At 37.3% G+C, this 24,166-nt stretch overlaps 1 protein-coding gene across 1 annotated transcript in view; it reads right to left on the reverse strand.

Moving 5' to 3' along the window:
• Positions 1-19,359: 19,359 nt before the first annotated feature.
• LOC127173935 (ADP-ribosylhydrolase ARH1) overlaps positions 19,360-24,166 on the reverse strand; it is a 38,796-nt gene continuing 33,989 nt past the window's right edge. Inside the window, exon 8 of the mRNA XM_051124038.1 lies at positions 19,360-23,008. Coding sequence (XP_050979995.1) covers positions 22,860-23,008 — 149 coding nt within the window. The 3' untranslated portion in view covers positions 19,360-22,859. The remainder of the gene's footprint in view (positions 23,009-24,166) is intronic.

Raw genomic sequence — 24,166 nt, forward strand, 5'->3', positions numbered from 1 at the left:
GCCCATTTCTCAACATCATTAATAGCCTTCTGTATTTTTTCTTCAACTTTCTTAACATTTCTTCCTCTTTTCTATAACGCCCCATCATCTGTGTACAAAGATTTACCTATTCCAATTTCGACATCAGAGAAAATATCATTAATAATAATATTAAACAGAATAGGGCTACAAACACTGCCTTGAGGAGTTCCGTTATTATTTGTATATACTCTGGAATATGTTGATCCCACCCTAACGTGAATAGTCCGATCCTTCAAAAAAGTCCATAATACAGTTAAACATCCTTTCTTTAATTCCCATTTTCTCCATTTTTATTAATAGACTCTCCTTCCACAACATATCATACGCCTACTCTATACACCAATTGAAACCTTATTTACTATTGCTTTTCTGATATCGCTTTCTAGACCATTGTATTGTATTTCTCCCTTTCTGGAATCCACTCTGATGAGGGCACATCGAGTTTTTACTTTCAATCTCATGCATTAGTCGTGAAACAACCATTTTTTCCATCATCTTGCAGAGATTAGACGTTAAGGCTATCGTTATTAGAGTTGGTCTGATCCTTACCAGGCTGTGCTACTGGTACAATAACTCCATGTTTTCAAGTGGATGGTAGCTTTCCTTCTGTCCATATCCTGTTAAAAAGTCTTAAAATAATTTTCAATGATATATCTGATAAATTTCTAATCATTTCATAGCATACGTCATCCTTACCTGGGGAAGTATGATTTAATCCCACTAACACTTGCCTCAATTCAAATAAAGTAAATACTGCATCCATATTAGATTCAAAATGGTAAATCATTACATCTGTGAATTCCACATATTTTCTTAATCATTTCCCATAAATCACTTATATCCACTTTTCTCCTATATTACCACAAAATTCTCTCCAATTTTTTAAGTGTCTTTTATCACTTTCCTTACCTTTGCCTGTGCTCTCTTATATTTAATAAAATCATTAAATACAAATGTTTTCCTTACTTTTTTAAATGCACGGTTTCTGTCCCTTATTGCTTTACCACATTCTTTTGTCCACCATGGGACTGCTTTCATCTTGTACTTTCCTGTATTTTTCCCAGTAATCTTTTCTGCAGTATTAATAATGACTCTACATATTTTTTCATTTAGTTCCTCAATACCTTTATTTACTTCCCTTAACTCAAGTAATTTTTCTTCACTTCTTTCCTTAAAAACATTCCAATCTGTTCTTTTGAAAGAACAGGTAAAAGGTAAAAAATACCCTATTTGCTATCGCTACTTCAACTCCTAATTTGTATATAATAATTCGAAACATACTGTAATAGTTAAGTCTAACACTGAATTATTCCCTGTTGCCAAGTCTGTTCCTGTAATTCCTGTATTAAGTTCTCTAAATCTAGAAATTTTTCCACAACTTTACCGTTTGGATCTGTATTCTACTTCCCCATAAAGTGCTATGAGCATTAAAGTCTCCACTCCATATAACCCTACTTACCGTACCTCCAATATTACTTAGTATTTCATTACTTAACTTTTTACATGGAATATAAAAGTTAATTACTCTTATTTTCTGTTCCCCAATCCACACCTCTACCACTATTGCTTCATGATGAGAATTTATTTCCACTATTCTGAAACCTACTCCTAATTTTATAAAAGTAATTACCCCTCCACCGTTTCCATTTATCCTATCCCTACGAATAGCTGTATAACCCTGAACTAAAAAACTCAAATGAGGTTTTAACCAAGACTGTGGTTTATATTCTAATTCATCTATATATTTTTTAAACTCTTGTCCATTAGCTATTACGCTTCTCACATTTCATTGTATTAGAGTCCTGTTTCCCGTGCTGCAGAGTGGTGTGCGTTTGTAGCTCCCTGGAGCTTCCTTTTTCTGTAGAAATCTATATCTTACTATTACTCTCTGTTGTTTAAAGTGATAAAATATAGCTTTATTCCCACAAGATTTCTCACCAGATGACACTCTCTTTTCTAGCACTCTAGATACGGTCGCTCCTCTGCGCCTAAGGAAGATTAAGGAAAACAGTCCGACCCCGTGGTATAATGAGCACACTCGTGCCCTAAAGAGAGCAGCCCGGAAAATGGAGTGCAGCTGGGGGAAAACAAAACTACAGGTTTTTCGTACCGCCTGGCGTGAATGTACCCTATCCTATAGAAAAGTGTTAAAAACTGCAAGATCTGATTACTTTTTGACTCTTTTAGAAGAGAACAAACATAACCCTAGGTATTTATTCAATACAGTGACTAAGTTAACAAAAAATAAAGAACCAACAGGCGTTGACTGTGCCCCTGTAATGGTGTGAGTGAGACGAGAAGTGGTACCCGCAGCCCCTTGGGAGACTCTGCAGCCAGCACTATCATCTCAGGGGGCACTGGCTCACGATCAGTCGAGGTCTCTGGAGCAGACTTGAGATCAGATGGGGCCTCTGGAGCAGACTTGTGATCAGACGGGGCCTCTGGAGCAGACTTGTGAACAGACGTGACCTCGGGCGATCAGGCAGGACATGACTTGACTTGTGGAGATCAGCTGTGGCCTGACTTGGTTCGCGGAGACCAGCCGTGACTTGACTTGGTTCGTGGAGACCAGCTAAGGCTTGACTTGGCTCATGGAGACCAACTGTGGCTTGACCTGGCTTGTGAAGATCTGTAGTGACTTGACTTGGCTCATGAAGATCAGCTGTGACTTGACCTGGCTTGTGAAGATCTGTAGTGACTTGACCTGACACATGAAGACCAGCGGTAACTTGACTTGGCTTGTGAAGATCAGCAGTGACTTTACTTGGTTTATGAGGATCAGCGATGACTTGACTTGGTTCGTAGAGACCAGCTGTGACTTTACTTTACTCAGGAACGACAGCTCTGACTTGGCTTGACTCAGGAACCACGGCTGTGACTTTGCTTGACTCAGGAACCACGGCTGTGACTTTGCTTGACTCAGGAACAACAGCAGTATCCTGACTGGACTTAGGAAGAGCGGCTCTGACTGGACTTGACACAGGAAACACAGCTTTAGCTTGACTTGGCGCTGGAACCACAGCTGTAACTTGACTTGACTCAGGAAACGCAGCTGCAACTTGGCTTAATTCGGGAAACACAGCTACAACTTGACTTGACTCAGGAAACACAGCTGCAACTTGGCTTAATTCGGGAAACACAGCTACAACTTGACTTGACTCAGGAAACGCAGCTGCAACTTTGCTTGGCTCTGTGGTAGCAGCTGTGACGTGACAGAGCTCCGTTTTCGCCGCCATTTTATGAACGGGCTCCTCCGTCGCCGCCATTTTGTGCACGGGCTCTGCTGTTGCCGCCATGGTATGAACGCGCTCCGGCGCGGTCGCCATTTTGCGAGCGGGATGCACGGCCGCCATTACCGCATTGTCGCGTTCCTCCTCCGCGACACCCACAGTAAACGGCGAGCCCACACACAACAGAGCAAAGTCCAGAAATGCAATCTTTGATAATTGTTGCATATGATCACATCACAACATGAAACAGACATCTGAGTGATGAATGTGTGCTGTTATAGTAAAATTCATTGTTCATATATGCATGTAATGTTAATAAACAAATCAACATAAAGTAACTAAACATGAGTTATCTATTTCATTTGTCCATTAGTACTGTTAATAAATTGAGGAGCATTTGTGTTGGATAAAGGTGAGTTAACACATCATGTAAATGCAGTATTAAGCATGTAAATCACAGGTAACTTGAATCTTGTCTGGATGTTACAGGGACAGACGAGACACGTGTGCAGAGTGACTGATGAAGGAATGCTGCCATCAAAGGCATTTAGTGAGTATGCATTGCATAAATGATGCATGAAGTTGTAGTTTATATTATTTTTTGTAATTTCAAACAGAGATAGATATTACAGCACTTTTTTGATTTGTAATTTCTGTGCATTTGCTGCAGAGCTTTTGTGGTGGAGCAGGTGATGGCAGCATCTGTGGAAAAAAAGGAAGACCTGAAACAAAAATATAAAGTAAGATCATTTTGTTACTTCTAATACAGAAACCAAAAATTATTACAATTATTGTTAAAAAAAAAAGTTCAAATTATTGCTTTTGTATTATATTTGTGCATCTTTGTGTGATCTGAAATGTCTGCAGACTGGTGTGAGCAGTGATGATGGAGAAATCCACAGAAGCATCCTGGAAATGGTCTGGTGCCATGGATAAGATCCTCCATCACTCCACCTGCCCTTGTTGCCTCATCTGGGCCGAATGTTGCAGGGGTCTCTTGATCCTCAGTGAGCCCAGACTCAGCGAGAGCATCTGGAAAAAGACCAAAAGACATTGAGGATGTGATTTTGTTGTGCCAGTTTCTGTTAATACAGTATCAGTCAATTGAGCTAGACCTTCAGAAGTTTCAAAAGCATAATTAAAAAATGTCATGAACCTTCTCTTATTATAGGGACCCTCAATTCCCTAGAGAAAAGGGCCTTGCTCAAGGACACACTGGTAGTTGCAAACCAGCAAGCCAGCGCATCCGCAACCCTGGTGCCATCAGAAAAACGGTGCCCGGCGGGCACATGCATTGACAGTAACCCCATGGCAATTTGGATTGAAGGGTTACAGCAATGAAAGGGTTAATGCTTTTAAATCATTCTAATAGACTGAGAATGACCTCAAAAAGATTCCTTATCCTATGAGGTCATCTTGTGTTCATCCTTGGTATTACAGTCTCCATCTGCCAATTTACATGTGTGATATTTTAAATGTTTTTGCTGTCTCTGAAAACGTGATAAAATATTTCCTAAGAATGACCTATGTTTTCCTATGTAAAAAGTTGTGAAGACTTAGAATAAGGCACTTTAAATGCACTCTGTCTCTCTGTCTCTCTCTCACACACAGACAGCCACCCTCCCCCACTCTCAACACTCACACTCACACTTACTCACACACTTAACACACAGAGAGAGAGAGTTAGAGTGAGAGAGTTAGAGTGAGATCAGATGTTTAATAGTTTTTTAATTTTCTATTTTTAGTAGACTATTTTATATCATTGGAACTAAGCATTTATTTCTCAGAATGACTATTTCTATGTATTTAAAAAGTTTTGAAGTGTTTGGATGCTGCATTTTAAAATTACGGTTATGTTTTTTACTGCTACTTTAATAAATCACCATAAATCAACCGTTCAAGATATCCCAAATCTGCTCGCAATTTAACATCTTCAGTATGTTGGCATCATGTTTACAAAGTTTGGTGTGAACTGCTTATTCCTGCTTGGAGGAGTATGAATTTGTTTATAGCCTGATTTTTCCAAAAATCCACATTCAAATCAAAATAGCAGACTTCCTGTTGGTCGCAGCTAATGGATGTAAATTAGAAAGTTGTCCGGCTTGATGAGAACAATATACATACCGAGTTTGGTGTCTGTAGCTCAAACTAACCCCCCAACTTTTGACAAAAGGTGGCGCTATAGAGCGCCTCCTCCACGCCCATTTATGAGCCTTTGCCAGTGTCTAACTATCATTAATACTGATGTGTGTGTTGAGTTTCATGAAAATCTAAGCTTATTAAGTGCCCCAAAACCACAGGAAACAAATGTTTGACATGTTGCCATGGCAACAGCATTTGCAACAAACCGTTCGAGATATCATAAATCACCTGGAAATTTTGCATCCCCAATGTCTTGAGATGATGTTGACCGAGTTTGGTGGCAATCTGAAAAAAACCCTAGTAGGAGTATCGCAAATTCCAGAGCATGCATTTTTCACAAAACCTTGAATAGCTGACTTCCTGTTAGGCGAAGCAGGTACTGTGAGCACGAAAATTGTTTGGCCTGATAAGGTCTATATGTGTATGAATTTTGGTAACTGTAGGTCAAACGGTGTGTGCTACAGAGCCACTCAAAAGTCGCGTTTTTTAACGTTAAGCCACGCCCCCCCCAGGTGACCCCCCCATATCAAACTCTGTCCAGCCCTGATGGCCGCAGATTCCAACATGTGTGCAAAATTTCAAGAGTTTTCGTGTATATTAAGAGCCTCAAAACCGCCCAAAACATTGAAAAAAAAAATAAATAAAATAAAATAATAATAAATATAGCTGCAAGCAGCGATGGGCGGGCCCTCGCCGCCAGCGCATCCGCAACCCTGGTGCCATCAGAAAAACGGTGCCCGGCGGGCACATGCATTGACAGTAACCCCATGGCAATTTGGATTGAAGGGTTACAGCAATGAAAGGGTTAATGCTTTTAAATCATTCTAATAGACTGAGAATGACCTCAAAAAGATTCCTTATCCTATGAGGTCATCTTGTGTTCATCCTTGGTATTACAGTCTCCATCTGCCAATTTACATGTGTGATATTTTAAATGTTTTTGCTGTCTCTGAAAACGTGATAAAATATTTCCTAAGAATGACCTATGTTTTCCTATGTAAAAAGTTGTGAAGACTTAGAATAAGGCACTTTAAATGCACTCTGTCTCTCTGTCTCTCTCTCACACACAGACAGCCACCCTCCCCCACTCTCAACACTCACACTCACACTTACTCACACACTTAACACACAGAGAGAGAGAGTTAGAGTGAGAGAGTTAGAGTGAGATCAGATGTTTAATAGTTTTTTAATTTTCTATTTTTTGTAGACTATTTTATATCAGATGGAAGTAAGCATTTATTTCTCAGAATGACTAGTTCTATGTATGTAAAAATTTTTGAAGTGTTTGGATGCTGCATTTTAAAATTATGGTTATGTTTTTTACTGCTACTTTAATAAATCACCATAAATCAACCATTCAAGATATCCCAAATCCGCTCACAATTTAACATCTTCAGTATGTTGGCATCATGTTGACAAAGTTTGGTGTAAATTCATTGTTTTTTGTAGGAGTAGTATTCATTCATTCACAGCTATATTTTTCCAAAAATCCACATTCAAATCAAAATAGCAGACTTCCTGTTGGTCGCAGCTAATGGATGTAAATTAGAAAGTTGTCCGGCTTGATGAGAACAATATACATACCGAGTTTGGTGTCTGTAGCTCAAACTAACCCCCCAACTTTTGACAAAAGGTGGCGCTATAGAGCGCCTCCTCCACGCCCATTTATGAGCCTTTGCCAGTGTCTAACTATCATTAATACTGATGTGTGTGTTGAGTTTCATGAAAATCTAAGCTTATTAAGTGCCCCAAAAACACAGGAAACAAATGTTAAAGTTTGACACGTTGCCATGGCAACAGCATTTAATGTATCAACGACCCCTTTACAGATTCTCATCGGCCGTGTTTTGACATTATTCTGATGAAGTTTGAAGCAAATCGGGTAAAAATAACCATGTGATATCAAAGCATTTTTAAAAGAGACACACTTCCTGTTGCCAGTTGGTGGCGCTATAACTTTGACTCCTAATAGTCACATCTATGTGATCGGCATCATACAACGAACAAACCTCTGAAGTTTCATCCGAATCAGACAATGTGTGCAATAGTTATTAGCCATTTCCTGTTTCTCATTTCTCGCCATAATTTCAACGCCTCGCCACGGCCAAACCGTTCGAGATATCAAAAATCCCCTCACAATTTTTCATCCCCAATGTCTTGAGATCAGGTTGACCGAGTTTGGTGGCAATTGGGTAAAAAACCTAGGACTAGTATATCAAATTCCAGAGCATGCGTTTTTGACAAAACCCAGAATAACCAACTTCCTGTTGGGATTAGCTAATGACATAGAGTGCGAAAGTTGTTCAGATTGATGAGTTCTATATGTGTACCGAGTTTCATATGTGTAAGTGCAAGTATGTGTGCTATATGACCCTCCAAATTCCAGGGGGCGCTGTAGAGTCCCCTTGCCACGCCCATGTACCAGTCTCTGCCCGGCCCTAATGGCCGCAGATTCCAAGGTGTGTGCCAATTTTCAAGAGTTTTTGAGCATGTTAAGGGCCCCAAAACCTTGACAAAAAATAAGAAGAAGAAATAAGAAGAAATATAGCTGCAAGCAGCGATGACGGGCCCTCACCGCCAGTGCATCCACAACCCTGGTGCCATCAGAAAAACGGTGCCCAGCGGGCACATGCATTAACAGTATCCCTGTACCAGTTTGGATTGAAGTGTCACAGCAATGAAAGGGTTAAAATGCTTTTAAGTCATTCTGACACAATGAGAATGAGATAGGATTAGAGTTGAAAAGATCCTTTATCCTATGAGGTCATCTTGTGTTCATCCTTGGTATTACAGTCTTCATCAGCTAGTTTACAAGTGTGATAACAAGCTAGTTTTTCAAATGTTTTTGCAGCCTCTGAAAACATGATAAACACATTTCCTTAGAATGACTTGTTTTTCATATGTAAAAAGTTGTGAAGAGTTAGGATAATGCACTTTAAATGCACTCTGTCTCTCTCAGTCTCTCTCTCTCTCTCACACACACACACACACACACACACACAGCCACTCAACTACCCCCAGTCACACTTACACACACACATACACAGACTTTAGCCCATCCCCCGACACAGAGTTAGAGTGAGAGAGTTAGAGCAGATGTTTAATAGTTTTTTAATTTTCTATTTTTTGTTGATTATTTTATATCGATGGAACTAAGCATTTATTTCTCAGAATGACTAGTTCTATGTATGAAATTTTTTTTAAAGTGTTTGGATGCTGCATTTTAATATTACGGTTATGTTTTTTCTGCTAATTTCAAAAAATCACTATAAATCAACCGTTCAAGATATCCCAAATCCGCTCAAAATTTAACATCTTCAGTATGTTGGCATCATGTTTACAAAGTTTGGTGTGAACTACTTATTCCTGCTTGGAGGAGTATGAATTTGTTTATAGCCTGATTTTTCCAAAAATCCACATTCAAATCAAAATAGCAGACTTCCTGTTGGTCGCAGCTAATGGGTGTAAATTAGAAAGTTGTCCGGCTTGATGAGACCAATATACATACCAATTTTGGTGTCTGTAGCTAAAACTAACCCCCCAACTTTTGACAAAAGGTGGCGCTATAGAGCGCCTCCTCCACGCCCATTTATGAGCCTTTGCCAGTGTCTAACTATCATTAATACTGATGTGTGTGTTGAGTTTCATGAAAATCTAAGCTTATTAAGTGCCCCAAAAACACAGGAAACAAATGTTAAAGTTTGACACGTTGCCATGACAACAGCATTTAATGTATCAACGACCCCTTTACAGATTCTCATCGGCCGTGTTTTGACATTATTCTGATGAAGTTTGAAGCAAATCGGGTAAAATTAACCATGTGATATCAAAGCATTTTTAAAAGAGACACACTTCCTGTTGCCAGTTGGTGGCGCTATGACTTTGACTACTAATAGTCACATCTATCTGATCGGCATCATACAACAAACAAACCGCTGAAGATTCATCAGAATCAGACAATGTGTGCAATAGTTATTAGCCATTTCCTGTTTCTCATTTCTCGCCATAAATTCAACGCCTCGCCACGGCCAAACCGTTCGAGATATCAAAAATCCCCTCACAATTTTTCATCCCCAATGTCTTGAGATCAGGTTGACCAAGTTTGGTGGCAATTGGGTAAAAAACCTAGGACTAGTATATCAAATTCCAGAGCATGCGTTTTTGACAAAACCCAGAATAACCAACTTCCTGTTGGGATTAGCTAATGACATAGAGTGCGAAAGTTGTTCAACTTGATGAGTTCTATATGTGTACCGAGTTTCATATGTGTAAGTGCAAGTATGTGTGATATATGACCCTCCAAATTCCAGGGGGCGCTGTAGAGTCCCCTTTGCCACGCCCGTGTACCAGTCTCTGCCCGGCCCTAATGGCCGCAGATTCCAAGGTGTGTGCCAATTTTCAAGAGTTTTTGAGCATATTAAGGGCCCCAAAACCCCCAAAACCTTGACAAAAAAATAAGAAGAATAAATATAGCTGCAAGCAGCGATGACGGGCCCTCGCCGCCAGCGCATCCGCAACCCTGGTGCCATCAGAAAAACGGTGCCCAGCGGGCACATGCATTAACAGTATCCCTGTACCAGTTTGGATTGAAGGGTTACAGCAATGAAAGGGTTAAAAGCAAAGTGCTTGTCAGTCATTCTGATACACTGAGAATGAGCTGAAAAAGATTCCTTATCCTATGAGGTCATCTTGTGTTCATCCTTGGTATTACAGTCTTCATCTGCTAGTTTACAAGTGTGATATTTTAAATGTTTCTGCAGTCTCTGAAAACATGATAAACATATTTCCTAAGAATGACTTGTTTTTCATATGTAAAAAGTTGTGAAGAGTTAGGATAATGCATTTTAAATGCACTCTCTCTCTCTCTCACACACACACACAGCCACTCAACTACCCCCAGTCACACTTACACACACACATACACAGACTTAAGCCCATCCCCCAACACAGAGTTAGAGTGAGAGAGTTAGAGTGAGAGCAGATGTTTAATAGTTTTTTAATTTTCTATTTTTTGTAGACTATTTTATATCGATGGAAGTAAGCATTTATTTCTCAGAATGACTAGTTCTATGTATGTAAAAATTTTTGAAGTGTTTGGATGCTGCATTTTAAAATTACGGTCATGTTTTTTTACTGCTACTTTAATAAATCACCATAAATCAACCGTTCAAGATATCCCAAATCCACTCACAATTTAACATCTTCAGTATGTTGACTTCATGTTGACAAAGTTTGGTGTAAATTCATTGGTTTTTGTAGGAGTAGTATTCATTCATTCACAGCTATATTTTTCCAAAAATCCACATTCAAATCAAAATAGCAGACTTCCTGTTGGTCGCAGCTAATGGATGTAAATTAGAAAGTTGTCCGGCTTGATGAGAACAATATACATACAGAGTTTGGTGTCTGTAGCTCAAACTAACCCTCCAACTTTTGACAAAAGGTGGCGCTATAGAGCGCCTCCTCCACGCCCATTTATGAGCCTTTGCCAGTGTCTAACTATCATTAATACTGATGTGTGTGTGGAGTTTCATGACAATCTAAGCTTATTAAGTGCCCCAAAAACACAGGAAACAAATGTTAAAGTTTGACACGTTGCCATGGCAACAGCATTTAATGTATCCACGATCCCTTCACAGATTCTCATCGGCCGTGTTTTGACATTATTCTGATGAAGTTTGAAGCAATCCAAAATGACACTAATGACAGCTAATGACATAGAATGTGAAAGTTGTTCAACTTGATGAGTTCTATATGTGTACTGAGTTTCATATGTGTACGTGCAAGTATGTGTGCTATATGACCCTCCAAATTCCAGGGGGCGCTGTAGAGTCCCCTTGCCACGCCCACGTACCAGTCTCTGCCCGGCCCTAATGGCCGCAGATTCCAAGGTGTGTGCCAATTTTCAAGAGTTTTTGAGCATATTAAGGGCCCCAAAACCCCCCAAAACCTTGATAAAAAATAATAATAAAGAAGAAGAATAATCCTAAGGAAAACAATAGGGCCTTCGCCCTTTTAGGGCTCGGGCCCTAAGAAGAAGAATAATCCTAAGGAAAACAATAGGGCTCTCGCCCTTTCAGGGCTCGGGCCCTAAAAATCCTAAGAAAAACAATAGGGCTCTTGCCCTTTCAGGGCTCATGCCCTAATAATCCTTCGAAAAACAATAGGGCCTTCGCCCTTTTAGGGCTCGGGCCCTAATAATCCTTAGAAAAACAATAGGGCCTTCGCCCTTTTAGGGCTCGGGCCCTAAATAGCATGTAAGTGTAAACATGAAATCAAATTTGGCAAGAAATTGAATGCTGACAACATGAATTGTAAAATGTTCTACTCTGTTTAAATGTTTACAGGTACTCACGCTCATGGAGAGCAGCCGCACTAATGTTTTGAGCAGACACAGCGATAGCCAGATTGTCCCACACATGTTCTCTTGCTCTTGCCTCAAGTTTGTGGGGTTCAGTGATGCACCTTCATGGTCTTTCTCATCCTCTGGCTCAACAACATCCCCATTGAGAAGAGGGAGATTGAAGCACAGCGCAGCAGCACAATTGGCACAGCTGTGTTGAGATGGCAGTAGGATGTGGGGTTCACCATCTGTAAATACATGATTGTTGGAACAATACGTTTGAATGCAGCAATGCAGTTCATTAGGTGTTATCTTAAGTTTTAAGTAGTAATACTTACATTTTTCAGATGTAAATTCAACAGTCTTCTCCAAATGCAAGGTCTTCGAGAACCTGCCTGATGTCTCCTTTGTGCAGACATGGAGGAAAACAGTACTTGGTAGGGTTGTTGAGTTACTGATGCTATCAGTGTGTTAGTGCACCTGTCACTCCTTTTATTATTATTATTATTATTGCTGAACTTATAATTACATATCCACCTTATTTTTCCCATAAGAGTGGGTGCAGCCATTTGTAAATTTTTTGTGTCTGGCTTCCGTTCTCATCGACTTCAAGCTATTTTTAGCTGCACAAAAAGCTCGTTTTGCTGCTTGATATTGCAAACTGGTGTGTCTTACCATATTATTTTAATGTATTATCTTAATTATGAACACACTGGTTTGTAGTGCAAACTGTTTTACCGTTTACTCCACTTTGATATTCTTCTCGTTATTTCCCTATGGCGGATTATGAACCTGACGTCTAACACATTACCAGAAAACAGCTTACTTCCTCATCGAAAAATAAGGTGGATAAGATCAGGACAATATAATTGTACCTAACAATGGACAACTGTAATGACAAAAAAACAGAAAACAAATATCATGCGTTCATCAATATGAGATTATATACACAGAAAAAAAGCATAATAACAAGGTTAAATATCTTTGAATAATTCACCACCGCGCTTTTTTTTTTAGAAGCCTGATGGATGAAACAAAAGTTAAATTGAACAAGAAACAAAAAAAAAAGAAAACATAAAGGAGATTTAAGGCATTTTTTTTTGTGGATGAAAAAATTGACACATAAAATGAAGAAAATTAACATAATAAAGAGATAACGATTGCATCTTTAGGTATAAAACTGTGGATCATGTTATTAAAAATATAAGAATTTGTTTATACTACAATCACAATAAAATGTTAAATGTTAAACTGTTTCCTTAACAAGACCACAAAATAAGCAAATTTCATCAGCATCAAAATATTTACGGTTAGATGAACCTGCCGCTCGTATCTTTTAAATTGTTGGACTTATTACAAGTTCGTACATCACTTGATAATGCAAACATGGCGGATGACGTCCGGATTACATTCATATTCAACGAGATTTGGCTGTAGAGTACGTATTCTTTTCTCCATATAAGAGCTTTTATTTATGGGACGAGACAAATACATGGTCAGACAGGCAGGGTCAGAACAATAGCAAACAGGTATAGCGGAGGGAGGCACAAGAGAAGTCCGTGAGGCTGGCGTGGGTCGATCAACGGCGAACATAATCCATAACGAGAGCCAGAAGAATAATCCTTAAAACGAGCGAGAGTCCAGAAAGGCAGGCGGCTAGACAGACGAAACGAGAAGGCCAGGCGAGAATACTAAACTCAGGAAACCAGGAACTCAGGATACAAGGAAACACAGGAAACTAGGAACTCGGGACTAGGAAACTTAGAAAACTAGGGAACACAGGAAATACAGATACTAGGAAACTAAGGAAACAGTGCTAGCACTAGGAGAGTACTAAACGCTACTGTCACAGTTCTCCACATTAACACTCCACAATACTCGGTGCTTGCAGAGTGAAAGTTCAGGGCTTTTATAGGGCTGCTGATTGGCCACAGGTGTCTGGCGCAATCAGCGTGGTGGATAGTGGGAGATGTAGTCCGGGGTGTAATGCAACAGTCTGTATGATTTGAAAGAGTGAGAGCGACATCTGGTGGTGAGCGGGCCGCAAGTCACCGACCAGATTCATAACACTCATTGAGTATGCGGTTTCAGACGCAGCCTTGATCTGCGTCCCAATGTCCATCCTAAATTCTTTGTGACAGTAGTAATTTTCAATACTATTTAGGGCAGATAGGGTGGATAGTATGCACATTGGGACGCAAGGATGGTCTCGTGCTGCTGTCTGTGTGTTGAGCTGTATTGGCTGTGACGCATAGCTTAGTTCTACCTACAGCGTTTGGTTTTCCTCTACTGGACAACCCTTGGATTACACTTTTCTTTGCAGGTTAATCAACAAGATTCAAAACAAAAGCTCAACTGTACCAATCACGTCAAATATATCATATTAAGTTTAACTCCTCTTTCTATTTATATTCCCGTTGAATCAAATTGATTCTGCAATATTGTTTTAATTATCGTATTGATCTTTTTAACCGCTACATACTCCTCAACAAAACTGTTATTTTCACAAGGAAATGACTTATCTTACGGTTACAAGTGGACAAAGATATGATTGTTTAAAAAAATGTATTAAATCAAGTGCTATTTGTAATACTGGCTTCAAACACATACTGATGTGATTTAATGTATTAATCTGTTCATTTATTCATGATTCTGTTCTGTTCTGTATTGTATAGCGTTTATCACTCTCCTAGTGGTAGCAATATTACAGAGCCATTTTGAGTTTTCTGATTCTAGTTTAGTCTCGTTCTTAGTCTGGTAACCCGAGTCTCCTATCCTCCCCTGGTTTATCTCGTCTTGTCTGTCTGCAGCCTGCCTTGTATTTATCACTTGTCTTAGATTAACCTTTTGTCTAGCCGTTTCGACTCTGTTCGCCCCTCGTTTGGACTATCATCTGTCAGTTTGGGTTACGTTTGCCATTGATTGACCCACTCCTGTCCCTGGATTACTCTTGTGTCTTGCCTGTACTGTATGTGTTTGCCGGTGTTCGACCCATGCCTGTGTTTCTGACCATGTCTTTAAATAAAGCTTTACACTTGGATCCACCCGCTTCACGGCTCTATCGCTTCGTAACACATTTATACATTTATATTCAATTAATTATTTTATTATTTTATTGGTAGGGTTGTTGAGTTACTGATGCTATCAATGTGTTAGTGCACCTGTCACTCCTTTTTTTTTATTATTATTATTGCTGAACTTATAATTACATATCCACCTTATTTTTCCCATAAGAGTGGGTGCAGCCATTTGTAAAAAATTTTGTGTCTGGCTTCCGGTCTCATCCACTTCCAGCTATTTTTAGCTGCACAAAAAGCTGCACAAAAAGACCCACTCCTGTCCATGGATTTCTCTTGTGTCTTGCCTGTACTGTATGTGTTTGCCGGTGTTCGACCCATGCCTGTGTTTCTGACCATGTCTTTAAATAAAGCTTTGCACTTGGATCCACCCGCTTCACGGCTCTGTCGCTCCGTAACACATTTATACATTTATAATCAATTAATTATTTTATTATTCCATTTAATCATATAATCATTTATAATAATCCTTATAGTCATTTATATATACATTTCACTGATTAATTAATTGATTAGTGATTTCTATTATATTATATTATATTATATTATATTATATTATTGTTGGTTTTATATTCTTTCCATTGTTATTTAATCTTATGACTGTGTGGTTTCGAGGGCTGTTTGTCTTTATGAAAAAGAGATACAAGGGAATGTTTATAGAAACTTAAGGTTTATGGGATGTTGTTGTGAAGCAGTTTGGTATAACAATACTTGTTGGGTTTGTGTTCTTCAGACAAAGTCTGGGCATTGAGACATACACAACTAGACTATTCAATAAACTCTGCTCCTTTTTACCATCATCACTCCGTCTCCTGCTTCTGCTATTCATTTTCACTGGCTTTTTCCTCAGTCAACTTCTTGGCTGACAGAAGACTGTTAGTAGTGTTTATTGGGTATTTTGTGTACCAGATAAAACCTCCTGTTAACAGGGTTTGGGTGTTAGACTATGCTGATGAGTTGTTCTGTTACCGGACAAACTGATATTTTCTGACAGAATCTGGCGTCCGGTGCTGGATCTTAATTGTCTAGACATGGAGACAGCGATCTAACAGGAGAAACTTACATTATTTTTTATTAACCTACATTAGGATCATGTTAAATGCAGTTTCCGTCGTATAAAAAAGAAAAAAAAAGTCATGACATGACACCCATTATCAGATATTTGTCTAAAAAGGGGGGTTTATGATATAAAGTTTTCATGATATAAAGTTTTCATATATATATATATATATATATATATATATATATATATATATATATATATATATATGGGTGTGCGAGAGAGGAGGGGCGCTGAAATAACCAGGTCTGGCAGCGTGTGATGAGGCACACCTGATGTGAATGAAGCCTCATCACCGCCGCTGTTAAAATGCCGAGCGCGCCTCTCCTCGGGAGACCGGTCTCTTCCCCGTGCATGCACGCTGGTGTCCTCGTGGGTCCAGGAAGGGAGCGTAGAGGGACGAGCGCCACCGAAAATGATGGACGAGCTGCCGGACCCGCGGTCCGGACGTGAAGCCGCACCCAGACGGCTGTGGGCTAGGATGCCGGGCCGATTTACCCGCCTCAGGAAGTGCCGTGATGAAAGGTGGATGAAGCCCCTATAGGAAGCCGTTACCCCTCGTGCAGCGGACCTCGGCGGGGAGCGAGTGCGGCCGCCGGACTCCGCCCCTTACCTGGGCTCTTCCCTTCTGAACACTGCCCCTCCTTCACGGAACCCCTGCACGTCGAGGACACCAGATCCCCCCTTTTGGACACTTTTGTTTATATTGTTTAATAAAAGCCTCTCCGAGGCCTGACGTCACACCCACGGTGTCTGTCGTTTTGCTCCTCCCGCCACTATATATGTATGTGTGTGTGTGTGTGTGTGTGTGTGTGTGTGTGTACTACCGCTTAAAAGTTTGGGGGATCAGTAAGACTTTAAGTCAGTAAGATAATACAGCAAAATGTTATTACAATATAAAATAATGGTTTACTTTAAAATACAATTTATTACTGTGATGGCAAGTGGAATTAAGTGACATCATGATCCTTCAGAAATCACTTTAATATGTTGAGTTATTATTGGAATTACCAATGTTGGAAATAGTTGCTGGCAATTTGTTTTTTTTTTTTGTTTTTGTTTTTTTTTTTGGAACCTGTGATTCTTTTTTTTTTTCCCGGGATTCTTTGATGAATAACATGTTTAAAAGAACAGCATTTATTCAAAATATAGATCTTTTCTAACAATGCAAATCTAGGCTATCACGTTTTATTAATTTAACACATCCTTGGTGAACAAAAGTATTAATTCCTTTAAAAAAAAAAAAAAAAAAAAAAAAAAGAAAGAAAGAAAAAAAGTAAAGAAAAGAAAAGAAAAAAGAAGAATTTACTGACCCCAAACTTTTGAACATTAGTATATATTGTTATAAAACCTTTCTTTTTTTAAATAAATGCTGTTTGTTTTAACTTTTTTTTTTTTTTTTTTTTTTTTTGTTATATAAATCCTGAAAAAAGTATTTAAGGTTCCAAAAAAATATTAATTAAGCACAACTGTTTCCAGCACTGATAATAAATCAGCATATTAGAATGATTTTTGAAGGATAATGTAACACTTAAGATGGGAGTAATGATTCTGAACATTAAATTTTAATTACAGATCTAAATTAAATGTTAATGTATATTAAAATAGAAAAAAAAAAACCATTCTTTTACATCATAATAATATTTCACAATATTATTTTTTTCTGTATTTTTGATCAAATGAGAACAGCCTTGATTAGTATAAGAAACGTCTTTAAAAATCATAAATCTTACTGTTCAAACTTTTGAGCGGCATTTAGGCCCGGCCCTATAGCACTTACAATAAGGTATCATTTGTCAACATTAGTGCATGTATTAACTAACTTGAACTAACAATAAACAATACATTTGTAACAGTATTTATTATTTTTGTTAATGTTAGTTATTGAAAATTAACTTTATTTTCAATTGTTTCCAGTGAAACTATAAAATATTGGTGCTGCCGAAGTCACATTACAATTTAAACACAAACAGCTATTACATCTGATATTTCAGCACAAAACTGTATTAATTTGAACACTTCTCTAGCATTCAGTAACGTTACTGTTTAATCTTCCAAATAAATTTGAAAAGTGTTCGACGTCCAGTAGATGGCAGCAATGTTTTACTAAACTAGCCCTTTCTAACGGTATCACCTCGAATAAAACTGAGAAAGGTACACCTTTAAAGTGAATTTTACATAAAATGTTGCTACTTTAATGAGCCCAGTTATATACAAACATTACTAAATTAGCCAATTCCATTAGCCAAATACCATAAATCCCCAAATACTACATACTAGCGTAAAAATATTATTAAAACGTGTTATCATGTGACACGAAAAATCACACGATTATGTTACAAAGTCTCGGATCTCTGGAACTTCATTGTTATTACCCTATTTTAAACTAGGCCAACATGAAATTTGTTCACAAACTTTTACCTCATGTAGTTTATTTATATGATCATCATTCATTGCATCATATTATCTCTGTCTGTTTCTTCTTCTTTCAGGCAGTGTATATTACATGTGTGTGTGTGTGTGTGTGTGAAGAGAGAGAGAGAGAGAGAGAGAGACCCATGCTGGCAAAAAATGACTGAGATACAGCCGTTTGAAGGCAATAGAGTCAGCAGTGTAAGATTCCAAAGCAAATCACTTAAAAAAAAAACCAAACAAACAAACAAACAAAAAAAAAACAAATGTATTATTATTTTTTTTATATATTTGTTATTAAAAATAAGAACAAAGATGCAAATGAACAGTTGTGTAATCAAGAGCGTGATTCTGTCTTTTCTTTTAAGATTTCTTTTAAGTTTGATTAACACTGAGACAGATCTATATTAAGATACTGTAATGCATGGATCTAGTTCTAGTATAATGTTACACATCAGATTTTTCCCCAACAGTTAACTAAACGTTCATGTAAGACATAACAGATTATGTTTGTATGAATCTCACCAAGACATATTTTGCAATAATGTACTTTCAGTGTTGGGAAGGTTACTTTGGAAATGTAATAGGTTACGGATTACAAGTTACTCTATTTAAAATGTAATAATAGTGTAACTTTTTAATTACTTTATTAAAGTAATGTAACTGATTAAATATGATTACTTTTTGATTACTTTTCTAAATTTCTAATATTTTCAACTGTTAATCATTTTGAAACATTTAAACCAGGCAGAGTTAACCTTACAGTAGCACTCAACACTGATCACTGTCAGACTTTCAGAATCCTTTATCACTTGAATTAAGATTATAATAAGTAAGGGATAATATACATCTTTATTTTGCAATAACAACTGGCTGGATGTACATTATCCCACTTATTATACAGCTGCTTGTCACAAAAGTAAATAATTAGACACGAAACACTGATCTGAGTTGAAATATTTGAATGCAAAGCTTCCATGAAGAAATCAGTTTGTAGCAAACGGCAAGCTGACAGAATTAAGAAATTGTACACATATGTCATGACTGACCAATCATAATAAAGCATTCCACAGAGACGTGTAATAATTTAATTTAAAGCACAGCCACCACAATTCAGACTTAACACCTCTTATTTACTTTCAGATCATTTTGAGGTTAAATACAGATTTAAAATCATAACAAGAAATAGTTTAATACCTATGATACTGGTTTTGAAATAAAATGTTCGCATAGTTATGACAGGAAACACTGGCATCTAACAATGCCTTGAAAAATAAAAAAACAATCTTAACAAATAAAGGATATGCATAAACCTAAATAGGAAATAAAACAGTTGTCCAATTCTTTGTCCTAAACTCCAGAAACATTGGTGTCTAATTTTAGAAAAGTCAATGCAATTTATGAAAGAAGTTAATTAAATCTGTATGTGGGTGTGTGAAAAAATTCAGATGTAACCCCCTCTGTAATCATTAACATTTTCGAAAGTAACTGTAATTTAATTACACATTTTTTTCTCAGTAATTGTAACTAATTACAATTAAATGTATTTTGTAATTAAATTACGTAATTCCGTTAAATGTAACTAGTTACTCCCTAACACTGTGTACTATAGGGAGATCGCGTGGGTCTAATGCACGCGCTTTGCAAATGTCAGTCAGCCTGATCGTTTTGTTTTCATCAGCATGGGTTTGAATCATATTTCACTTTTTTTAACTAATGTCATAGAGACAGCGTGTGTTGGAGAAATGTAATAGAATTCAGTGGTAAGAAACAAATGTACGGATATCCTAATTGAAAGTTTTTTTATTATTTTTTTTAGCCTGTGAATTTTAATTTATTTCATGTTAAAGACGTTATTTGGTGCTGAAAAAAAAAGTTACATCTGCATTACCCATGAAATCTAGTAAATTTTACATATTAAATCTTACAAATTAAATGTTATTTAATCTTCCATATGATGGATGATATACTCTGATTATTTGTATTAATTAAACAATAAATAAAACAAGGTATGGTTTGTGTAATACTGATTATAGGCATCCATCTAATCATTTAATGCTTCATAATCAAGACAGACCCTTTAAAAAAAAAAAGTTCATTTTATTTAGGATGTTAATAATGACTTTAATTAATGTATTACATTGCGTATGAATTGTGCCTCCTGTGTCAGCCTATTTGGCTTTTGTTCAGTAATGAGAGCCTGTGCATCATATAATTCTTTTAAAAATACTGAATCTGACATAAAACCTGTACAAGTCAAGATTAAATTTCATAAATGTAACTTTCTTAATCCTTACTGATACGTTTTGTTCAGGAATTAAGTCTAAATCAATGTAATCTACAGCACGCACATCTCAACATTATCCTGCTTTACATAACAGAATAATGTAGCCTCAGCTACATATTCATATTTTAAAACTACTTCTGCATAAACTTATGCACTCTGTATTTATTTTTAATTAATTTATTAAAAGTTTTAATGTCAAAAAAAAAAAAAAAAAAAAAAAAGTCAGTCAAAACAACTGCAAACACTCTTTGCCAGCTTTAACTGCTGAATTTCAGTAGCATGTGTTGTGTTACAGTTCCAGAGCCAATCCTCCCTATATGCAAAATACGCAAGCTGCATAGGGCCCCCAAAACACCAGGGGGCTCTTGCTCTCTACCATGACTTACTTTTAGTTTCGTTTTTAAAATTGGTAAGCAGTTATGAAAACATTAATTCCTTTCTTTTAACGCGGTGCGCTGTAGCCCTTTCTACGTAAAATCAGTAAAATCGTAAAACGTGAATGTCGTACAGTCTCTTGCTCCAGACTAAAAAACGAGTCACACCAAGCCACAGAAGAGGCACTGTTTCTCAAGTGCTTTCCATGACAGCAGTTCGAGACGGAGTGAAACAGGGACAAATATGTTGCACTCTTTCATTCACGTTTTGCGAGTAGGTTATGTAGGTAAATGTTGTAAGGCAACACAGTAAATGCTGTTCCACAAACTGTTATTATTTACACCCGTGGAGCATCTCAAACTCTATCTCTGGATATTGTTGTAAGTTTGACTTTATTGTAACGTTCATCTGGGAATGCAACATGCTCTATTTCATAAGGTAAATCGTTTATAAACCTACGCAGACACAGGAGAATACACCATTAATGTTCTAAATATGCTAACTGTTCATCGCGATGTCAAAATAAAAGTTTAAATCCTCACTCTGAGTTTACACGTTTTGATGTCCATATATTCAAGAAATGACAGTGGCTGTAGCTTTTCTATCATAAAGAAATGGCCCAATATTAAAGATTAGGTGGACACTTGAATTAAATGTTGTTGAGTCAATATTAAATATTGATTAGATCGTGCAGTAAAGTGTAAAAACAATATACAGGCTGTTGGCGCCCTCTGCAGGCATTTGTTAAAATGCGTAATGCACATTAGCTCTATTGTTTATAATACATTATGTATTTTAAGTTTTGTTCAATAGAACCATATGATTACTTGCTTTTGATACTTTATTTGAACTAATTATTATTGCCTAATTGCTATTATATATGTATTTTAAGTCATTTTAAAGGCTATTGTTCACTTAAATCTATTTTTATCACTGCCAAAAAAAAAAAAAAAAAAGATTATCCAATTGGATTACTCCATTACCAAAATAATCGTTAGTGACAGCCGTAATTATTAGTCAGGTAAATAAGTATTGTGCCAGTTACATAGCCCATTCAAAGTTATCAAATCAATACAAGACATTAAATTCTCAAAGATTAATCTAAGAGTAAAAGATGCTGTCACGACTCCTGTCCAGTCTGCCCGCCACCAGAGGTTGCCTTGCCATCATAGTGACACTCACACTACACAGACTGTTGCACTACACCCTGGACTACACTTCCCATGTTCAATTGCACGGATTGCACTTTTTTGTAATTTCAGAATAGGTGCCCTTTAGTTATAAGATACTTACAGTATAAATGCTTTAGAATTTTGCAGGTTATTACCCCCTTATTCCCCAAACGTTGCATATTGTTCCCTTTTATGTACGAGTAGGTACTGTGGAGGTACTCCATAGTTACAAATAAATTCTGTAAATGTAAATTCTGTTTAATTACGCGGTACATTTACAAGATTTATTTAAACATTTAGACTTATGGATTCAAAAATCAAGCTTGAATGAATTGTGGAAGTAAACAATAGGCTTTTTAACAGTAATAAAAATAACTTTAATAAATGATTATTATTAACCTTCCAGCTTCACCTTAAGGGGAAAAAAAACTAAAAAATAAAGTTTTAAATTTCAAGTTGCATGTTTCTTTGATTTCTGATTTTTTTTTTTTTTTTTTTTTACAAAGCTCAAAAGTGGGAAGTCAAACAAATGCATCCAAAATGTTCTTATTTATTTATTCTTATCATTTTAATATAGAATGTGCAGAGAACACCTACAAAGGACATTGGCAACCTCACGTCATATTAAAAAATATATATATAATTTCCACTGATCTATTTGCTAATTTATGGCATGCCATCTTTTTTCCTATGTGATTTATTTCTCTTTTTGTATTTCCTCTGTTCAGAGTTCTGCTTCATCAGTGAGAAAGAGCATACAGCTTTTGTGCAACACTCTCCAGTCGGTCCCTATACTCCAGGTTTATATAATTACACTGGGGGACTCCATCCATTCCATACAGCAGACCCCAGCAGCAGCAGGCAATCACTGCAGTGCTGTCACTGTCTCCTGTAAAGAGAGAAGTATGCACAGGCCTTTAGTCCAACAGACCTTAACAGAACTTTAACATGACTTTCTGATAACTGAATAGATACACTCATGCAACCTCTGTGTCATACAGAGTCAGTTTTGTTGTTATTTTAAGACAAAAACATAACAATTAGAATTAGAGTTAATATTAGGAATTTCACAGGTGTAGCTTTTGAGAGAAGCTTCTTATTTTACTATTTTTTATTATATAGAAAGTGTGTTTCTACATATGATACGCTAGATATAATAAATAGGAAACTAAATGAGTTAAAGGACACCTATTATGCCCCTTTTTATTAGATGCAGGATCAAAGTCATTCTAGATGCTGGCAGTGTGCAAAGCTACATCTATCTGCAGGATTTTTAAAATCAAATGTAATAATTTTTAAGACCTTTTTTTTAAAGGGGTCATCAGATGCAAAATTCATTTTACATGTTGTTTGAACTGAAATATGTCTTGGCAGTGACAGCCACCCTATAATGATAAAAATCCAAACAGTGTGTTTTTTTTTTTTTCTTTAATCCCAGTAAATCGTAAGTAGTGTCTCGGATCAAGCCTTTCTCAGTTTTTTGGCAGAGTGACGTCACACAGGCCAAGGCCCCTCCCACGACTGTTGGCTAACACTGGCATTAACCAAAGACCCACCCTGAGTGAGCTGTAAACAGTCCGCCATTGTTTGGATGCAGGAGCAGAATGTCGCCTAAGCGATTGAGGTGTTTTGTTGTTGGATGTAATAATGAACATGGTAGTCATTATTTACTCTCGACATCTGAGCTGCTGCAGATACAGTGGATTGCTTTTGTTTTTGAAGGGAATGCACCCTCCAATCTACATAAATGCGTTTACACAATTCATTTCATCAGATCGCTTTGTAAACGAGGGTCAGTACAAAGCAGGTTTTGCTAAAAAAAAAGTTGTTCTGGAAAGATGGATCGATACCAACTGTTCATGATCCAGCTTCAGTACAGAAGAAGTCAGTGTACGTTTTTTTTTTTTTTAATGATTCTTTGCAAATTGCCTTTCCTAATAATGTGCTAGTTAGCAAGTTCTACGCTGAATACGGCTAAAGTGAACAGTCTCACACACCGTGTCTACACCTGATGTGAGTGGCGCAGCATGACAATACTGTAGAACTC

Source organism: Labeo rohita, chromosome 12 (assembly GCF_022985175.1).
Source record: "Labeo rohita strain BAU-BD-2019 chromosome 12, IGBB_LRoh.1.0, whole genome shotgun sequence".
NCBI lineage: Eukaryota > Metazoa > Chordata > Actinopteri > Cypriniformes > Cyprinidae > Labeo > Labeo rohita.